The sequence below is a fragment of the Monodelphis domestica genome, chromosome 1 (assembly GCF_027887165.1).
Source record: "Monodelphis domestica isolate mMonDom1 chromosome 1, mMonDom1.pri, whole genome shotgun sequence".
NCBI lineage: Eukaryota > Metazoa > Chordata > Mammalia > Didelphimorphia > Didelphidae > Monodelphis > Monodelphis domestica.
The window spans coordinates 183,950,160-183,971,205 of NC_077227.1; the positions used below are offsets into that span (position 1 = coordinate 183,950,160).

At 38.2% G+C, this 21,046-nt stretch overlaps 1 protein-coding gene across 1 annotated transcript in view; it reads right to left on the minus strand.

The window, feature by feature from the left end:
- The window catches only part of SHC4 (SHC adaptor protein 4), a 181,640-nt gene that overhangs the window by 40,617 nt on the left and 119,977 nt on the right, over positions 1–21,046 (minus strand). The window contains exons 5-6 of the mRNA XM_001380425.5: positions 17,897–17,950; positions 11,092–11,143 (exon numbers count right to left, since the gene is read on the minus strand). Of these exons, the coding sequence (XP_001380462.3) occupies positions 11,092–11,143; positions 17,897–17,950 (106 nt within the window). The remainder of the gene's footprint in view (positions 1–11,091; positions 11,144–17,896; positions 17,951–21,046) is intronic.

Consider the following 21,046-nt stretch of genomic DNA (forward strand, 5'->3'; position numbering starts at 1 on the left):
TTTCTTCATCCCTCTAAGTTTAACTTCTACTTTTAATTTTTTTTTTTTAACCCTAACCTTCAGTCTTGGAGTCAGTACTGTGTATTGGCTCCAAGGCAGAAGAATGGTAAGGGCTAGGCAATGGGGGTCAAGTGACTTGCCCAGGGTCACACAGCTGGGAAGTGTCTGAGACCATATTTGAACCTAGGACCTCCCGTCTCTAGGCCTGGCTCTCAATCCACTGAGCTACCCAGCTGCCCCCTCTACTTTTAAATTCTATAAGCTATTAATTAATTTATTTTTTACCTCGAATATATTTCTAAATCATCTTGCAGAATGCTACCCCTTAACCCTTATGACTTTGCTCATTCTCAGATTCTTAAAGTATTATAAAATCATTTTAGCTGAGAAAACTGGAAAAGCTATTAGACAATCCAACTATTGCTATGTTGACTTTAGGAAATGAACAAAATGCAGTTTTTAATTCATTAGGATAAGGCAGACATATTCACCATACTCACCTTTGCAAAGGAGTCCTGCTTCCCTGGAAGCATATTTTTTCCTGCTCCCCTCCAACCACATCTAACCCTAATAGAATGATCCTACTTAACTCAGATGTCAACAGTTCAAGGATTTATGAGGTCCTTGCTATTGCAACTACCTCCATCAAGACATGTCTTCATAATTAAGTAGAGAAGTCTTAAAAGATGGGCCTGAGGCTCAGAGAGATTTACGATTTATAAGAGATTATAAGAGGCAGGATTTGAGTCCAGGACTTCATGACCCCATCTAGCCACTGTGCAATGTTGTTTCTCAAGAACACATTGGCATGCTTTTTTGTGATACCTTCATTTTCATTTGTTGCCAAAAGTTCTTTAGTTGTTTTCCCATTTATTCCTTCATTCAGCATTCATTAAAAGACTTCTAGATAAAAAGCATAGTCTTAAGTAAATAAGTTCTTAGAAGGAAAGGACTAGATCTTCTCATTTTATTTGTATTTCTTCCCCAAACTTCCCACATTTACCGGATCTAGATGAGTATTAACTAGTACTCACCAAACTAATGAGTATTAACTACTCATCTTAATTACTTAAGTGCTTAATTAAGTACTCACCAAAAATTGGTGACTTTAAGACTCAGCTCAGATGCTACCTTCTTCAAGAAACTTTTCCTGATTCTTCAAGACATCAGTGTTGCCCCTTAACTACATATTTATTTTGTATATATCTTTTTATTTACTCAACTATGAACATATTGTATCCTTCGATTGGAATAGAAGTTCCTCAAGGGCATGGACTGTATCACTCTTGTATTTGTATCCTCAGTGCCTGACACATAATTGACTTTTAATGAATGCTTGTTGGTAGATTATTTGACTGATGATGTAAACCCAGAGGATGGTTTAGGATCATGATCTCATCTGGGATGGCTAGTTAGAATGGGATCTTAGGATACAGCTGGCCCATTTACCAATAAAAAGTCATCGCCAAAGTGCCTTCCTTGGGATATAGAAAACTAAGCTCCTTATTGATTAGTCATTTTCAGTTGTCTAACTCTCTGTGACCCCATTTGGGGTTTTCTTGGCACAAATACTAGAATGGTTTATCATTTCCTTCTCTATCTTATTTTACAGAAAAGGAACTGAGGCAGACAGTTAAGTGACTTGCCCAAGGTCACACAGCTAGGAAGCATCTGAGACCAGATTTGAGCTCAGGAAAATGAGTCTTCTTGATTCTAAGCCCAACACATATACCACCAACGGCCTCAAGTAGCTCAAGATTGCTTAGTCCTATAGATATGAGGAGGGAGGGGGAAAATGTAATAAGCCCATAGAAGCATTAGTAGTATGGGGTCTTGAACAGAAATTAAGAGTTTCATTGGACAGTATTACTATATTGCCCTGAGGCCTGAATTTTCTTCTCACATGCTTTTGTCAACATGTAATCTAGAAGGCCCCAAACTAGTAGCCTAGAAAGATTTAATGACCCCAGTTTACTTGGCTTAAAGGTGAAAGCCCCAGGTTTGACCTTGTCACAAGAAAGTTTCTCCCTGAGGGAAAGTCCAATTTCACTAAGGTCTAACAATAGACCTTAAAGTAGTTTAAGTGGGGATGGCTAATCCCATCAGGTCTTTTGTCCCAATGGTTTCTCCCCTTAGGCCAAAGTCCTTTACCAAGGTTGCCCAGCCCTTGGCTTGGTCCTTCCCTTTTGTGACCATTGTAAAGCATCAATTCCTCATAATTATTCCTCTCTGGGACTCCTCATTTTCCTTTGTTACCATTGTAAAGCCAATCAACTATCCCTCTCATCCGCAGTCCCCATCTTCCCCTAAAAAGGTATTTAAGCTTCCCAACTTTAATTGGAATTATCCAGTCTAGTGTAGTTGGTGTTCCTGGGGGGTCAGTGACCTCCTCGGACTCTGTGTGGCATACAGCTCTGTGTGGAGGCCTAATTTAATTTTACCCCTTTCCTTAATTAAAGAGTGGTTTTTCTGACTAATATAGTTCTGCGTTTTTTCCCAGTCAACACCTTCTAGTCTTGGAGGCCGGAACTGATATGTAGTAGAATGCACTAGATTTAAAGTCCAAAGGGGATGTGGTCTGCAGTCTGTCCTGAATAAACACAAGCCTCACTAAAACAAAACAAAACAAAATCCTGATTTTGATACTTATTACCTGTGTCAACTTGGATAAACACAGAACCACTAAAGTAGTCATAAAACCAAATCTTCAAACAGTAAAGAAACAGGTCCTTCATAATTAGCCACCACACAGAGCCCAGCGCTAAATACCACACAGAGTCAAAAATCTGGGGCTCTGGGGACAGTGTCTCTGAGAGAATCAGCCCACTAGAATATTCTCCCAAGAACAATAGAACATCTTATATACCTTTTGCAGAACTAAAGACCTGGAAGCATGACTGATTGGCTTTACAGTGACTACAAGGAAATGAGAAGTCCAAGACAGAATTATCAGGAAGAGGCTGATGCTTTAAGATGGGTACTAAAGGAAGAGTCCAGTCTTGGGCTGTGCTACCCTGGGAGAAGACTTTGATCCAAAGGAAGAAACTTCTAAGACAAAAAGGATACTTGAGATTTGATTATATCTACTAGTCCCACCTAAACTGCCATCCTTAAGTACTTGAAAGTTTATTATTTAGCCAGAGGCAAGGTCAGTCTGGGACTTCCCTCAAGGCAAGTTCCCAAACGGCAGGGCTGCACCTTGGGCAAATCACTTACCTTCTGGGCTTCACTTTCCTCATTTATGGAGGTAGCTGACCTCCAAGGTCTCTTATAGCTTTAAGTAGATGATCCGATGATATAAAAAAATCAATTCTCTTTCTTTTTCTATTTATTTTTAAAATAATTTTTATGGATGTCTTTTGACTTTATATTGCTTCCATTTCCCCCTGTATCTCTCTACCCTTCTCCCTTCCCAGATGGCCAAACCATGTAACAGTGAAATTTCCTTTTTTCTTTTTAATTTAAATTTAGTTTGTTGGAGGGGGAAGGACTAAGAACTGTTTTGTTGGCTACTAACAGAAGGAACTAGATCTGACATTTTTTAAACTATCGCTTTAAAAATTCTCACTAGGAATCCAGAAAACCCGAGTTTCAAGTTCAACCATTAGGTGGTGCTGTGGGTTAGGGCAGGAACTGCCATATGCATCTTAATATTTCACATCACTTCTTTCATCAACCTCCTACCCTTTCCGGGCAGAGGTCAGCCTGTGACTAAGCCAGCCTTCCTAAATGGCACTGTGTAATATTATCAGTATAACTGATACATGAATATCAAGTTGTGGATCAATGTTAATATAGTGCAGTGGATAGTTACTGTTCTGGTCTCTAAGGATTTAGGAATTTGGTGTGCTAATCAGTATTTGTGAGAGAGAGAAAGGATATAAAGATGATTTTTCTACTGTGTCCTTTCTTCAATTTACTCCTTCCTTTTCATTCCCATGGCTACCTCTTCACCTCCCACCTAAACAACTGTAATGGTTTTAACTCTGCTTGCTTCCATTCTTTCTCTAATTCATCAAATATACTATTGCCAGAATGATCTTCCTAAAGTACCACTTTGCACCATCTCACCCACTCCACACAGTTCTCTCCACCATCCACATTCAATATGAGATTCACGAAGCTCATAAAATAAAGTCCTGACTCTTTAGTCTGGTATTTGAAGCCCCAGTTTTTAAAGAGAAAAGTCAAGCCCCTACTTATCAGAACCCTAACTGGGAATCCTGGTGGATGGGGTAAATTCCATTTAGAGGGCTTAGTGGTGTGTGGAACAAGCAGAATCTATCCTATAAGAAAGTACCTGAAAAAAGGATGTAATCATGCTGAGAAGAGGGTGGTCCAATCCTTTCTCTCCAACAACAATAATAGCTTCCAATTGTATTATGTTTTAACTTTCAATCAATGTTATTAAGCACCTACTATTTGCAGTCTGAGTACACAAAAAGAGGCAAAAGACAGTCTTTGCCCTCAAATAGCAAAATAGTTTGCATATGTTAATCTCATTTGATCCACACAATAATTCTGTGAGAGAGCTGCCATTATCCCAGTTTTACAGATAAGAAAACTGAGTCTAAGAGCAGTTAAGTGATTTTCCCAAAGTCACACAGCTAGTTGAAAGTCTGAGGCAGCATTCAAGGTCATCTCTGTTTGACTTCAGCCTACCTACATCACCATGTAGCTTCCCCAGCCTCCTTTGACTCATGACCCAACTTTCTTGAGCTGTCTTGGAGCCTGAGTTTCTATCCAAACCCTGGACCAAAAGGATGTGAGCTGGCTGAGGACTGCAAGATACTCAATCACTAGGAAGTACACACCCTTGGATGTCAGTGCCTGAGGCAAAGCCTGACCCATCCTGCCCTAGTTAGGGTTCTGCTACCTACCTTTCCAACTTTATGTCTCATTACTCTTATATAGGAAGTCACCCTTCCTGGCAAATTGTATTGTTTCCTGAACACTGACGTGTACATTTGTGCTTCATTGCTTCCCTCAGTGCCTGGAATGCCCTCCCCACTCCTCTCTACCTTTTTTTCAAAGTCTAGCTCAAGGCTCACATCTTCTATAAAGTCTTTTTTTACCTGCCCCAGCCCTGCAGATCACAGTCTCTCTCAACTATAATAAAATGCATTCTCTGAACCACTCTCTTGGTACTTAGCATATATATTTATTGGCCACTTAGCATTGTTATTTGGAGTCTGGAATTTTTATGTACTTACCCTTTTCCCCATCCTAGATTATAAACTCTTTTCTCTTTAAACCAGACCCATGATTTTATTGGGTAGGAAATTCTCAGGTGAGGAAACTCCCACTATCAATGCTTGTTTCTTGAATTTAGGGTCTCAGAGAGTTATAGGGAGAGAGGTGTGGGAATAAGAGGTTAAATCATTTGTCCAATGTCATATAGATAGCTAAGGCAGCTAGATGGTGCACTAGACAGAGTGCTGGCTCTAGAGTCAGGAAGACTCATTCTCCTGAGTTCAAATCTGTCCTCAGAAACTTTACTAGCCATGTGACCCTGGACAAGTCACTTAACCCTGTTTGCATCAGTTTCTTATCTGTAAAATGAAGTAGAGAAGGAAATGGCAAATATTCCAGTATCTCTGCCAAGAACCTCCCCCCTCCCCCCCAAATGGAATCACAGTCAGAGACAACTGAAATGACCACAACATATAAACAGAGATGGGACTTCAATTGACATCTTCCTGCCTACAAGGTTGGGTAAGGATCTTGTCTTAATAACTTTCTGAATCCCAAGTACCAAGGACTTCATAATTGGTCATCAGTAAAAGTTCAATGATGATGACAAAGGTAATTGGAAAGGAATCTTTACATCTAGAATTTTCTTTCCCTTAAAATTTTATGTTTTAAGATAAAAACACTTTTGGTTCCAGGAAAGAAGACTCAAACAGGGGCTAAAGTCTCAATTCACATCTCCCTTATAAGTGTGAAGGTACCCTGTGGGACCACAATCCCTTCAATCCAAATCCCAGCTCAGAAGAAATAAAAGGACATGAGTAGAATGGTAAAAGAGAAGCAAGGAGAGAATCCTGACTACCTGTCTCTTTCCCCTATCACAGATATCTTGATATTCCTTTGATTTAATTCTTTCCTCTGTTTTGCCAGTGACAAAGTGCTCTCCTTTGAGAAGCCTCTATGGAGGACTATTTGGAGAAAACATTTTTCTTGATGTCTATGGTATAAACCTTTGATAAATATGGACCTCCCTATTTTATCTCTGGTATTAATGATCAGAGGGTCTTCAAACAAAATTATTACTCTTCTTATAGCTTTCAAGGAATCTCCTATTAACTTTGGCATGTACATGGGGGACTTTACTGCAGGAAAGACTTTAAGACACCATTCTACTCTACTTAATCAAAAACTTTTTTATAATCTGCAAACACAATGTATTTTCTACATCTTTCCATTAAGTATATGGTGGTAAAGATGTGGTCTGCTATGAAGTATCATTTGTGAAAGTACCTGTTTTCTTGGAATACTTTCATCAAGGAAGTTCTCAATGCATAAATAGATTATATGGGAAAGGAGATAGATGAGCTAGGAGTTACTGGTGCTCTCTCAGTCATCCTTTTTTGGTGGTAATTAGGTTCAAGTGTTTTTTCCACCCTTTTTATATCTTTCTCTCCTTCATATACTTTCAGAATCAATTCATCATTTCACTCCACCTTCATTATTTCACATCCAGTATAGATTGTTTCTATTTGCATTTGGTCTATTCATCTTTGTTTTCTTTCATGATATTTCTACTTCCTCTACAAGCACATCTGAGATTAGGATATTAGAGTCCCAAAGTGGCTCACCTTCACCAGCCATGTTTGCCACTGTCATGGGGGACATCCAAAGCAGTGTCCAAGTCAGAGATAGATTCCACATAGTTGATAAGGTCCTGTTTGCAGATAGTTATATTCATTCATTCTCTTAATTTGGAAGAGGAATAAATGGCATCACAGGATGATGTCTTGACTTATATGTGAATTGAATTTAAGCAAGGGAGAGTTGCACAAAGTCTTCAGTCACTGTCTCTTCTAGAGTCATCAGAAGCCAATGGCAGAATAAAAGTCAAGACAACTGGTTATGGCCCAGGGTGCAGTGGATGACTTTGATGTCTTCAATGTATGACCAAGCTCTAAGCACGCCACTGTGACTGCTTCAGCCACCTTCATGGGATGTTGGAATGAATTGTTCTCATCCACCCATTCTGCCAGAACTCTTCACATGCTTGGGGTAGACATCTCCCTAACACACTTATGGGTTTGAGGCCTGTCCTTTACCCTTAGCTTAGTTTAGCCCATTGCTGAGATGGTTTTACCAAGATATGGCTGCTGTGCATGCTACATCTTCTTGGAGCCATGGGTGAGAATTAGGTCAAAGGTGGACACCAAAGGCGGATGAGCAGCCCTGAAAAAGGCTCAGCAAACCCTCATAGCAGAAGTGATAGTCCTCTCTGAACACCCCATACACCCTACAGATAGACATAGCAGTCTCCTAAATGAACTCCACAAGTACTCGGAAGAATTTGTCCTTACTATCCAAATACACAAAAACAAATGGATAAATAATGCTCATTATCAGGACATAAGAGGCTAAAGGAACATACTAATGGAAGATGTAAAGATTAAATTAATTTCCCCCTGCCCATTTTTAGATTTAATCACCAGAAGCATATATACCCCACTTACACTTGAGTGGGGGAGGTCTGTGACCCATGTATGCGATAGTGGGTGATGAATCAGAATTGACTGAATGCCTCTTGGGTAGTCCTAAGCAAAGCTTTAGCTGTAATTGGTCCATGTAAAATGGAAGGAAGTCACAGGAAGTGACGAAAAGGAATAATCTTTAAAAATGCCAAGAACTTTCTGTGAGGAGGTCTTTAGGTCTTTCATCTTCAACTTGACCTTGAAGGAGCTCTGACTGAGGACCTCAGATTGCTTCTATTTTCCTTAGAACTACCATATGGGGAGAGTGAAAAGGCTGACTCCTTTCCTGGATTTTTCTGAAGGGACTAGCCTCAGGAGAAGCCTCTCCTCTTGAGAGAGGCTTAGTGTATCCCCAGATCCTTGGCTTAAGGCTGAGGCCACTCTAGCTAAGGACTGATTAATCCTGCCTGGTTTGAGCCAGGGGTCAGAGCAAAATACTTAGTGTGTAGGTTAGATATCTTACCCTATCCTCTCCCTGATTTCCTTACTTTTACTCTTTCTATATTTATAAATAAATTGCTAAAAAAAATCATTTTGGAATTGATTAAAACTCCTGGCGACCCTACTCTTAACTAATCCAGTCCAACCTTTTATATCGACCCCTTACATTCTGGCCCTTACAAGGATATCCATCAATGTACTACATTTTAGACATGTCACCACCGGACAGTGAGAAGGGCTCAGAATTAAACAGGAAGAGGAGAGAGAGTTGGATTGCTTTTGGGATTCTGCAAAGTTCTTTGAATGACCTCAAGCTTCTCTCTGAAACAAAGGCTCATATTTTTAATGACAGTAGCCCTGATATATGGCTCTGAGTCATGGAGCGCAATAGAGTCTTAAGAATTGAAAGTTGTAGATAGCTCCAAGGGCAAAGGAGAGGCACAGGGTGGGCCTGAGCAGGTTGTAATACATAATGAGCAAGGACTACAAAAGATCAAATGTGAGGAAAATTTGAGAAAGGCCCCCAGCAAGTTGGATAGACCACTTATGGTGAATTTATGAAAGGTTGTAGTAAAAAGCTCTGTAGTATGATCACGTTTCAGTGGATTATTATCTGAATTATCATAAGTAATACCCACAGGACAGTAAATTCTCAGGTGCGTTGGAATATTGGAATCTCTGTTTAGTTTGTTTTGGGGAGTTTTTCTTGAGTATGGCACCTGATAAATAACACATCTGATCCTGAAAAGCATTTCTGCATTCTTCTAAAGAAGGCCTTGAAGAGCAAAGAGAATACTTACAAAGAACTTCAAACTCAGAGGAAAGGTTTTCTAATGCTTTCTCATTCAGGCTCCATAGAACAGAACTTTTCCTCCTCTACAGGGACCCTCCTTTTCCAGGTAATGTCTTCTTCCCAAGTACTACCAATTATGGTACTACTTCTACCATATTTTTAACTTCCTTTGTTTATTTTAACTTAATCAATTAAGAATTTGGAGTGCCTCTCCTTTCACGCTTAGTCAGGTACTTGAAGAACCTTTTACTAGAAAAGGAAGTTCACAGTCTCAAAGACTGGAAGTAGATCCCACAAGCACCAACTCCCCATGGCAGTGCTAGACAAATTAAGGAACTATGATTAGTTCCTGAGATGTGACATAGGAGAACCATTGGGTGGAGAAACGTGCTCAAAAGGTAAGACCCAACAGAAAATCAGACATTCCCATTTTGGACTCTGATTTCAGATTCTCATTTTGGATTCGGCATCTGATTTCGGCTTCCTGATTCAGACTTTAGATTTTGGTGGGCATTCAGATTCTTCATTGGATTTTGCATTGGTGGCTTTTGCTGAAGAGACTACTGTGACTCCTGGTTAGAGATCTGGACCTGAGGGAGCCTTTGTCGAAGTTGAGCTGTATTCCCCCAGATCAGGAATTATAGGGTATTTAACTAGGCAATATTTTCTGCCTCCTTCCTACATTTCCTTCTCTTTACTATCTCTACTTTTCTGTACTAAAGCTACTAATAGCGTCGTGACTTGAGTTAATTTTTATAAACAGTGACCACAACAATTTTTAATAACTCTTAATTTGACCAAAACCAATTTTAATTCTTACACTCCTAACCCCTTCTAACTGCAAGGCCTGTGGAAGAGAAGAAAGGAGAAGATGGGGCTGAGAAGAACTCTGGACTTAAGTGCAGTGGAAAGAATCATCTTGCTGAGAAATCTTGGACAAGCTAGTTTCTTGGAGCCACCAAAGAATTGGTTTATGACTTCCTCGGAAATGGCAGAGCTGATACTGACTCAGATAGCATCTGCTTCACAGTTGCTTTCTCTCGCTCTCTTTCCCTAAATTAATCCAATTTATCAAATATTTATTAAAAACCACTGTATCAGGAGCAGGCCTGGAGATGTGGAAGTCCTGGGTTCAAATCTGATCTCAGACATTTCCTAGCTATGTGACTCTAAGAAAGTCACTTAACCCCATTGCCTAACTCTTACCATTCTTCTAATTCTAAGGAGAAGGTAAGAGGTTTAAATTTTTTAAAAAATCTACTATCTGTCTCTCTTTCTCTCACACACACAGAAAAACATACATACACACACACACACACACACACACACACTCACACCACACACATGAGTTTGGTCCAAGCTAAAGGAGCTTAGATTAATATAGAATAAAGCCTCAAACCAGTGACTTCATGTTTCAAAGTCAATCTGCCTGCCCCATTAGATAGAAGCCAACCAAGCAGAGCCATATCTAGGTCAGGGTAATAGTAACTTTTTCCCCAGGCACCAATATTTTAAGCATGCAAAATATAAAATAATAATTTTTAAAGTATAAAATGTAAAAATTATTTACAATTTTAATTAGTATATTCACTCCTTCAGCAGTATGAAAACTAGTTAGCAAGCATAATTAGTTCATTCATGTAGAATGTCCACAGATGGCATACTCCCTCCACCATCCTACATTCTTCCCAGCCTTTCCCCTCTCCCCATCTTGTTTATTGTCCCAGAATCTCACCTCCCTAAGGCTGGCGTAATGGACAATTCTCACGGAGTATGTGAAAGTGCATTTCATGTTGGAATGCCCCAGGTGCCAAAATTTGTTCTATAACTAAGCCATTTCCACCATGGCCAAAGCAGCTTCTCCTTTATGAACCCTAATAGAGGAGCACCTTATTTTACAGGCCTCTGGCATAACCAGGCACGGAATGCCACCTGTGGACTTTTCTACTCTTTCTACTTTTATCAGTGTTATTATTTCCCATTAATACTCCCAGATGATTGCCTCGTAACAAAAACACCCCACTGTAACGTATGGTGCTCTTACACTTGTCGTGATACATACTGAAGATCAGATAGCTGCTGATAACTTTGTAGATGACACTAAACCAAGTCTTAAAAAAACGTAAAAGTTGCTTTACATACCTCTTTGATTAACTGGATCTTTAGCTACGTAGGCAACATAGTCTGTGGTGTCCTATAAAAGAGGGAAATTAGTGTGTTTAAAATGACTGGAGAGAACTAACAAAATGTGATCAGAGAACAAGAGAGAGCTTAAAGCTATTGGCATGAAGGCTTCCCTTTTTCTGAGATGTAACATGAGGAAATGTGTTAATAAAAATATGGAACATGTCAAACTTATATTTTCTGCCCTCTGTGTAGATAATTTTGAGAGGAATAATCTGGAGCCAGCCAAGTCAGTGAGAAGAGGCCAGAGCCCAAGGAAATACAAGTATACCTTCTACATCATGGGGATCAGGGGCCTAATGCCCCCAAGATATAAAAAAATCTATGTAAACTTTTTTGGTCCTCTTTTCATACCAGAGAAGTATGATTTTTTTCTTTTTCTCTTATGAGGCATTTGCACTAAAAGAAAATTAATACATTTATGCTATTAAAATATAAAATATGTTATTATTGCATAATACTATACTTATATTTTATGCATTACTGCGTTTATAAACTTTTTTCTGTGTCCTCTATTGGCCTTTGTGTGTCATCTCTGGCTTTTGCAAAACTCCCCCAAAATTTCAATTTGATTTTTTATGCCAATATATCACAATATATCAAAACCACAAAGAAGAAAGTTGTGATATGGAAGGAATACCTGTAGTAAGTTAGACTATATATATATATATATATATCTCACTAGTTCTAGGTGGGTAAGCCTATAGGTGTTTAATTCACATATTCATATATTATAGAATAATTATGTATAATTATTATTTAACATAATACATTATTCATACATTATATTTTAATTCATGCATTCATATATAATTCATATATTCATAAAGTATATATTCATATATAACATTCATATATACAAATTATATAGCCGTACCCACCTAGAACTATTCATTGATTCTATGAAAGCACATTAGGAAAACCAACAATTCAAAGATGTTCAATTCTCTTTTAAACACTTTCTCTTCCCTCCATCCCCTTCAAAGAAAGTTCCGCAGTAATGTGTCTATGTCCACACAGAAAATAGTTTGCCAGTGGATGTGGTGGTGGGAAAAAAAACCATGGAACTCAGAGCTAACAGCCCTCAGTTCAAGTTCCAGTTCTAATTCTCATTACTCAAGTCACCTTGATACAATGAAAAGAACCCTTAATTTGTAGTCAGTCTGAGGGTTCAAATCCCAGTTCTGCTACTTACCTCTCCAGGCCTCCGTTTCCTCTTGCACAAAGTTGGGATTTGGACCAGACTGCTCCTAAGATTCCTTCTAATTCTAAATGTATGATCTTCTGATTCTTGGACAAAGACTTTATATTACTCAACCTTAGTGTCTGCAACTATGAAATGGAGATAATAAAAGGGATGCTACCTAGATAGGTATATCTGGGTAGCACAATGGAGAGTGTTGGGCCTGAAGTCAGGAAGAGCTTGGGATTATCAACAATTCACTTAACTTCTGCCTTAGTTTCCTTACCTATAAAATGGGGATAACAATAGGATCTACCTCCCAGAGTTGTTATGAGGATCAAATAAGGTAATATGTATGAGGCTCTTATGCTTAGGAGATACCTAATAAATGCTTGGATTTTATAGATTCATACATTATCAGGGCTAGAAGGGACCTTAGAGATCATCCAATCCAGGGATTTTTAATATGGTAGGCTGGTGAAATTTATGAATCCCTACCTATTGTTGTCAATATTAATGAAAGAAAATGCTAAATTTTGGTCAGAAATAGGTTAAAAAAAAAAAACCTTCCCATCTAAGTTCATAAATTCCTTGAAATCTATCCATGGATTCTATTTTAATTCAACCTTTAAGCTCTACAAATGGGGTTTAGAGAGATGAAGTGGGAGCTTCAGCTTGGTGCCACAGTAGATAAAGCACTGAGCTGTTCAAATCTGGCATCTAATATTTATTAGCTATGTGACCCTCAGCAAGTCACAACTTCTGCCTCAATTTTCTAAGCTATAAAACGGGGATAATAATAGCATGTACCATGCAGAGTTGTGAGGATCAAATGAGAAAATATTTATAAAGTGCTAGCACAGTCCCTAGCTCATAGGAGATGCTAAAGAAATACTTATTCCCCTCTCTGTCTCTTTCCTCTCAGTCTTCTTAGCTTTAAAGTGAGAAGATTGGACTAGATTTTTGCTAATGTCCCACTCTTCTCTAAATCTATAATTCTATGATTCTACATTGATAAGGATATACAGCTAATTAGTAGAAGGGCTTTAAGTAAACCCAGGTCTTCTGATTCCTAGTCCAGGATGTCTCTCTTTTTTATACCCATGATATGTCAATATATTATTAGAAAGATGGATCTTTGCAAGCCTTAAGCATCAAATAAATGTGAGCTCTTCTCATGAGAAGAGTTACTATCACTAGAGCTCAAGAGTCAACTTGCTTCCTCACCAACCATCCAATTTGCATTTCAGCTTATTTGTAAAAAAAAAAAAAATTAAATTGGATTTCTACAACATTAACCATGGGTTTGGTGATGATTAATGGTATAAAATAAAAAGACATTTACCGAGACAACATTATTCAGGTCTACTAGCCTCTGTATAAAAAGAATAAAAAGACAATGAACTTGGTTCTTCATATTTTGAAAGCTGGATTAAGCACCAAAATTGTAGGATCAAAGAATATCATGATTTAGACCACAGTAATGGTTTTTCCAGTTGTCCATCAGATAGCTGAGGAAATTGTTTAATTAAAGATATGTTTTTGAGGACTTTTTTTTTTTTCCAGGTTAACTCAAAGAAAGGACAAGAAAGCAGGAGGGGAGGGGAAAGGGGGAAAGAAAGGACTATGGGATTTATGAAGAAGGAAAAATCATTTTGCAACAGGACTGAAACAGCTCAAAAACCTGCTGATTTTGTAAAAACAAGTCACTTGGTAATCTACACACACTGAAAACTCAGACATGATGAATGACAAGATTTTAATAATTAAAGATACTTTTAGTTATCTCAGATCTTGGAGGAAAAAAACATGCCCATACAATGAATAAATACCATTTGCAGATTAGAGGCATGACTCTCTAGAGGGAAGATGCAATCGATTGGCAGGAAATAAAAATCCATGTTTGTAATACCCTCAAGGACAGACATTTAATAACCTACTGTGAATCATACAGGAAGTGGATCTCAGGGTCAACATAACTTGTCTTAGATTATTTGAAAAAAATAAAATACACCCCTAAATAAATTGCCTTCCTGAAAATAAATTTCTTCCAAATAAATAAGATTGCATTAACAAGCTTAGTTTTATATTTATTCAGAAGTAGTCAAACAAGAATTTTTAACTCTTTTGCCACTGATATTAAGATTGCTGGGAGGGGTGAGGAAGGAGGGAAAGAATCTTAGGGTCATTAAAAGCACTCTAATTTCCCCAAAGCAATGCAATTCGAGCCACATTTTTTAAACAACTATTTCTAAGATACACAGAGAGAAATGCAATAGTTCTTACATTCAAGGAATTTACATTTTACTATAGGTAGGAGGTATGTCCACAGATCAGTATAGTATTAGAAATATTCGGAGCTTGGGGACACAGTGGGTAGAGCACTGAATCTGGAAATAGGAAGATCTGAGTTCAAATCCAACCTCAAAAATATAGGGCAAGTCTCTTAACCTCTGTTTCCTCATTTGTAAAATTGGGATAATAATAGGACCTACCTCCCAGAGTTGTTGTGAAAATCAAATGAGGTAATGTTTGTAAAAAATGATTAGCACAGTGCCTGGCCCATAGTAAAGTGCTATATATATAATATATAATAATAACATCTGATACATGTCAGTTATTATTATTAAAATTATTAAGGAGAGGGAGAGAGCTTTAATAAAAGAGGGAGAGATGGGAACCAAGGAAGACTTTATAAATGAAGTGGCAGTTGAGTTAAGCCTTGAAGCAAACAAGGATTCTGAAAGGCATTGATGAGGACAGATGACATTCGAGGCATGGAGAACACCTTGTAGTCCAATTTGCCTGAAAGGTAGAATTTGTGAAGGGGTATAGTATTAATGCTGGAAAGATGGGTGAGAACTTTCATGGAAAAACTTAAATGGTAGACTAAAAACTCTGTATTTTATCCCAGAAAGAACCATTAAAGGTTTGGAAGAGAGGAGTGATTTGGTCAGATTTGCTCCTTGGGAAGATTGTTTTTGTTTTTTTTTTAAGGCTTTTCTTTTGTTAATTTATTTTTAACATTCTTTTCTTTTTAAATTTTGAGTTCCAGATTCTTTCCCCCACCCTATCTTCCCCCTCCCACTGAAAAGGCAAATAATATGATATCAATTATAGATGTTAAATCATGCAAAATGCATTTCCATATGGAGAGAGAGAAAAAGAGAAGAGAGGGAGGGAAAAGGAAGGAAGGAAGGAAGGAAGGAAGGAAGGAAGGAAGGAAGGAAGGAAGGAAGGAAGGAAGGAAGGAAGGAAGCAAGGAAGCAAGGAAGCAAGGAAGCAAGGAAGCAAGGAAGCAAGGAAGGAAAATTGTTTTGATAACTATGAGGAGGAGGTTTTGGAGAAGGGAGATATGGAAGTAGGGAGACCCATTAAAGGGGTATTATAATTGTTTAGGAAAGAAGTGACAGAGTTTTGAACTAATGTGTTATAGAAGAGGACACAGACACAAGAAATGTGGAGGTAAAATTGATGAGAACTGACAATTGATCAATATATCAATTTAAAAAGCATTTATTCTGTGTTTGCTATGTACTGTGCTCTATGTTAAGCATACAGAGACAAATGTGCAATAGCCCCTTCCCTCAAGAATCTGAAATTCTAACAGGGAAGACAATTTGTATATAAGTATATTTTATATATATATATATATATAAATATAAATCTATATATATATGTATATACATATATATATATATATAAATGAGAGATACATACAAAATACAAGATATCCTTGGAGGAAAAGGTGCTAACAATTGGGGGGACATAGAAAGGCCTCATGTAGAAAGCAGAGATTCATCTGAGTTTGGGGGGTGGAAATGGAGGAGGGCAGCTAGCTGGCTCAGTGAATAGAGTCATACTTGGAGATGGGAGGTCCCAGGTTCAAATGTGACCTCAAATATTTCCTAGTTGTGTGACCCTGGGCGAGTTATTTAACCCCCATTGCCTAGCCCTTATTGCTCTTCTGTCTTGGAAACAATATTCAGTTTGATTCTAAGACAGAAGGTAAGGGATTTTTATTTAAAGAAATAAAACAGGGATCCAGAAGGTAGAGATATGGTGGGAAAGCATTCTAGGCTGCTGCTGTAAAGGCCTAGAGAAGGAAGATGAAATCTATCACTGTATATATTGTTCTTCTTGTCCTTCTAACTCTGCTCACTTCTCTCTGTGTTGGTTCCCAAGATCATCAGAGATTCAGAACTGGAAGGAATCTTAGAAGCCAACAAGCTTAATCCCTCATTTTACAAATTAGGTAACTACAGCTTGGAAAAATTGAGTAGCCTGCCTATAGTCACATAGCTGGTAAGTGGCAAAGGTGAGATTTGAACCCAAGTCTTCCTGACTCTAAGCCCAGCACTCTTGAGGTCTAGGCCACATTCAGCCTTGACACTGCTTGCTGGAAACTACACGTGAATTCAAGAAGTGTTCCGGACTCTGAAAGTAGGGACCATAAATTATATAAACCACCTGATGCAGATGGTCTATACAAAGCTAATTTTGTCCTTCTGGGTCAGTGTACTTAATTTACATGCTGCCCATGACTAAATAGGGGTTCAAGAATTAGAGCCAGGAGAGTAATATTTTAAGGTGTTAATAACTCATCAAATAACATCCCACTCCCCAAATAGTTCTTTCATTGGTAATATTGCCAGAGCCAGTAATGCCAGATGTCCGATGCAATGATATGTGATGCCCAGGGAAAATTCTCTTGGGGATGGGTCAGATGATGAACTGAAGAATCCTTTCCTCACCCTTCATTTGTTATGGGGCTGGGCTATCCTGATTCTCAGATCAAACATAATATGGGAAAGCATATCCCCCATATTTGAGCAGCCAGTGCACTGACGGGTCTTTAATGGCATGCCCTTCCCCACTAGAATTCCAGTTTCTCAGAAAGTATTCCTTCCACCCCAGAACTTTCACACTGCTGTTCCTGGAAGGCCTGGAGCCCTGAAGTGCTTTCTTTCTGAAAGCAAAATATGGTCGTGGGATTGCTTGCCCGACCACTACATGGGCTGCCCCAGAGCTTGGCTGCCCTTATCCTTAAGCAGATAGAAATCCAGAGAAGTACATCACCGGTTCTGGAGAGGGGAAGTCCCTAGAGGTGCCTTCTTCAAGGGCAGAAAGTGATCATGGTAGCCCCCCCTCACATGCCACTCATCCTTGAGCTTACACACAGCTTTTGCTCTATTTTTTCCTTGCAGTAACGTTGGCCTGGAGGATCAGTTCATGCTAGCAGACACTTATCCTTGCCTGGAATTTATCCTGGAGTTCACCTGGAGCCTCCTCCCTCCCTTCCTTCTGGTGGGTGGAGAACTTCTAAGGAAGCATTCCTCTCCACCCATGCTAGCACCTGGGCCAAAGTCCTACTTGGCCCACAGTCATTATTGCTATGTTAACGCTATCATGAAAAACAAATTATTTGATTTACTGCTATATGGAGGGGTTCCGAAGTGGCAGAATGTAATTTAAAAGGGTAAAGCAGCAGCAAACACGTTGCATCTACAAGTAGTCCTGGTTCTTACAGAAATAAATGTTTGCTGAAATTATAGGGAAAATGTATAAATCCATACTTACGGGATCACCTCCAGAGGCAAAAGAAATGGACTGCATATGGTGATTTGCAATAATCTGAAAAATACAGAAAGCCAATTAAAACTTCACTAATAGTATAAATTAATCCCTTTCCTAATCATTAACAGGCTGACACGAAGATTTTCTTTGGGAGCTAAGAGTATATTTCCCTTCATTATGTCAGAACGCATCATCAAAGCTTCTATTTTATTGAAGTATCTTGCCGATGGAAAGGGAAAGGAACAAACTTTTATTAAGCACTTATTACATGCTCAGTGCTTTTAAAATATTATCTCAAATGTACTGTGCTAAATACTTTATGAATATTATCTCATTTAATCCACCAAGAAACTTATTGACAATGTGTCTATATATTTATTCCTTCCTAAGACATTCCTCCCTAATTACCCTTCCCTGTATATTTCCCCCTAAAAGCCTTCTTGTATCATAGGCTAAGAACTTAGTTTATGAAAACTAAAACATAGTATAGCGTGTACTCTTCTCATTTGAATAAAAATCAGGAAAGGCAATGTAAGAATGAGCCAATAAGTGTGAGACATCACTCTATTTGATCTAGTGAATAAAATATCAATCTTCTGAACAGATTGTAGTAATTTATGAATCTATAACTATTTATCTCACCACTGATTCCTCAAGTTATAACACCAGTTAGGAAATTCTTATATATAAAAAGATAATTGCAAACTGCCTTTCTCTCTCTCAAATCAGCTTGAGGTACTATTTATTCTCCCTGCTTCTTGCCTTTCAAATGGCAGCCAAGCTGTCCTAAGCCAATTATACTACCTAGGAGCCAACATAGGGAACCATCTGACCCCCAAATCTCTTCCCTACTTTGGCATCATAGAGTAGGAGATAAAATGCAAGACTTGGAATCAGGACCCCAAATTTGAACCTTCCCTCCACTACTTACAAGTTGTATGATCACATGCAAGTCCCTTAACTCTGAGCTTCAGTTTTCTGAGCTAAAAAAATGGGATAATATTTTATTTTACCAACTGTGGGATTGTTGGGAGAGGTGTTCTTTTGTAATCCTTAAGGTACCATATAAATGTGAATTATTAATCCCCATCAAGGGGACCATGCAAATGTTTTGCCTGTCGTCTTTCAAAATTCTGCCTTTCACCATTCATAGCTCAGTCCATTTCACTATAAACAACTTCACACACACACACACACACACACACACATACACACATATGCTCTTCTTTCCCTCTTTCTACCAGTTTTTGCCCAGTTATCTCAGAGAGCTCTCTTTGAAATCTGAGATTATGTGAAAAAGTTGTAAAGTGAAATTAGAGTTAAAAATCCTTGATAATACCAAGGAATCCCCCTTAGAATCTTCACAAAAATCTCCATCTACCTTGTCTTGCTCTTTCCATTAAATTTATTTTCATCCTTCTTAGAATTTGGGGTAAATAAAATTATATTTATGTTAACCAGTTTTATTTTGTTTAATCCCACTGTAATGTGTGTCATCCTAGCCTAGAGGAGATCCTGGCTTCTTGAAGTTTATGCCAGTGGAATAAAAATTCCACTAGGTCCTTCCTAACCAATCTGGAAAGGCTGCCAGTATAGGCCTTGTTAACATACTATGTATTTGTCATCTCAGGCGTAGCCCAAGTTCAGGAAGGCTCATCTTCAAAGGGCTGGCCAATAAATAATGATTTTTAACCACTACAATTAATAAGAAATTTTATTAAAGCAAAGAAGTGTTTTGTTCTCTGTTGGTAAAGGAAGGACCTCTACTAAGGATATAAGGATTCATATAATAATAATAGATCAAATTTTCATCATATATTGATTCATAAAGTGTTTTCCTCAAAATGACACCAAGTTTGATATTATAAATATAATTATGTTTATATTACTACCTCCCATTTTTGGTGCAGATCTGTGATTTCATTCATGTAGGACACTCCCACGATGAAATCTCCCTCTACCAGCATTTATTTACAAGTAGCTTTCAACCTACAGTGCTAGAGTTTCCTAGACTGAGAAGTTAAGTAGTTTATCCATGATTATACTACTAATGTGTGTCAGAGACAATCTTCCTGACTTCCAAGGCCAGTTCTCTATCCATTATATCACTGTGCCTCTTTCCATTAACATGGGATACCTTACTCTTTTTACTAGACTTTTAAAATTGTCTCCTAATTGGTTTCCTTGTTTTCAGCCTTTCCCTCTGTCCCATTCATCATTCAGTGCTTTTAAAAAATGTACTTTTTTATATCACAGCAATATTTTGTTATAGTCATGAATCACAATTCCTCAGTTCATTAGCATCAACTTTATTTCTAATTATTTTTTGTTATCATAGAAAATACTGCTATAAATATTTTAGTGTATATGGGGGACTTTCTTCTTCAGTGATCTCTATAGGTCTTAAGCCTATTACTGGCATCGCTGAATTAAAGATTATGGACATTATAATTATTGTATTTGCATAATCCCAAATTGTAGGGTTGTGCTAATTCACAACACCACCAAGAAGGTTCAAAATATTCTTCCTAAAACATATGTCTGACCAGAGTAACAGAAGCCACAAAAATGAGCCACTGAACCAGAGCACTGGGCCATCCAACTTGATACAGGTATCCCTTCCATATCAATGTAGGTTAACAATTTTTCTGCATCCTGCCATCTCAGAAATTGTATTTATTTATTTATTACATGTTTATACTAATCTCTTCTCTCTGAAAATAGGAGCATGACCACTCCATAAAGATGACCACTTTTAGAGTACATAGAGACTTACAACCAATAGCCACCATGGGCAATTCCCTCTAGAAAGAGTCCTCAGAAAAAGGGGTGGCCCAGAAGGATTGGCCATGGTCCCTTTTTGCTTTAGAGATAGGGCAGTAAGTGGAGGAAAGATTGGAAGGAAGGCTCATTCTCTGTTGGTTCAAGATGGGAAGTGTTTCAGCAGCTGGCTTGCTTCCTTTTGAAAGCAGTAACCAAGCCTGGAGATCTCATTACTCTAGAAGTCAAACTAGAAAGGATCTTGGGCTCATCTTGTCCAACACTCTTGTTTTACAAATGAGGAAATTGAGGCCCAGAGTGTTTAACTGAATTTCCCAGTCACATAGTAAATAGGGAGAAGATTCAGGATTTGAGACCATGACTTCTGAATTT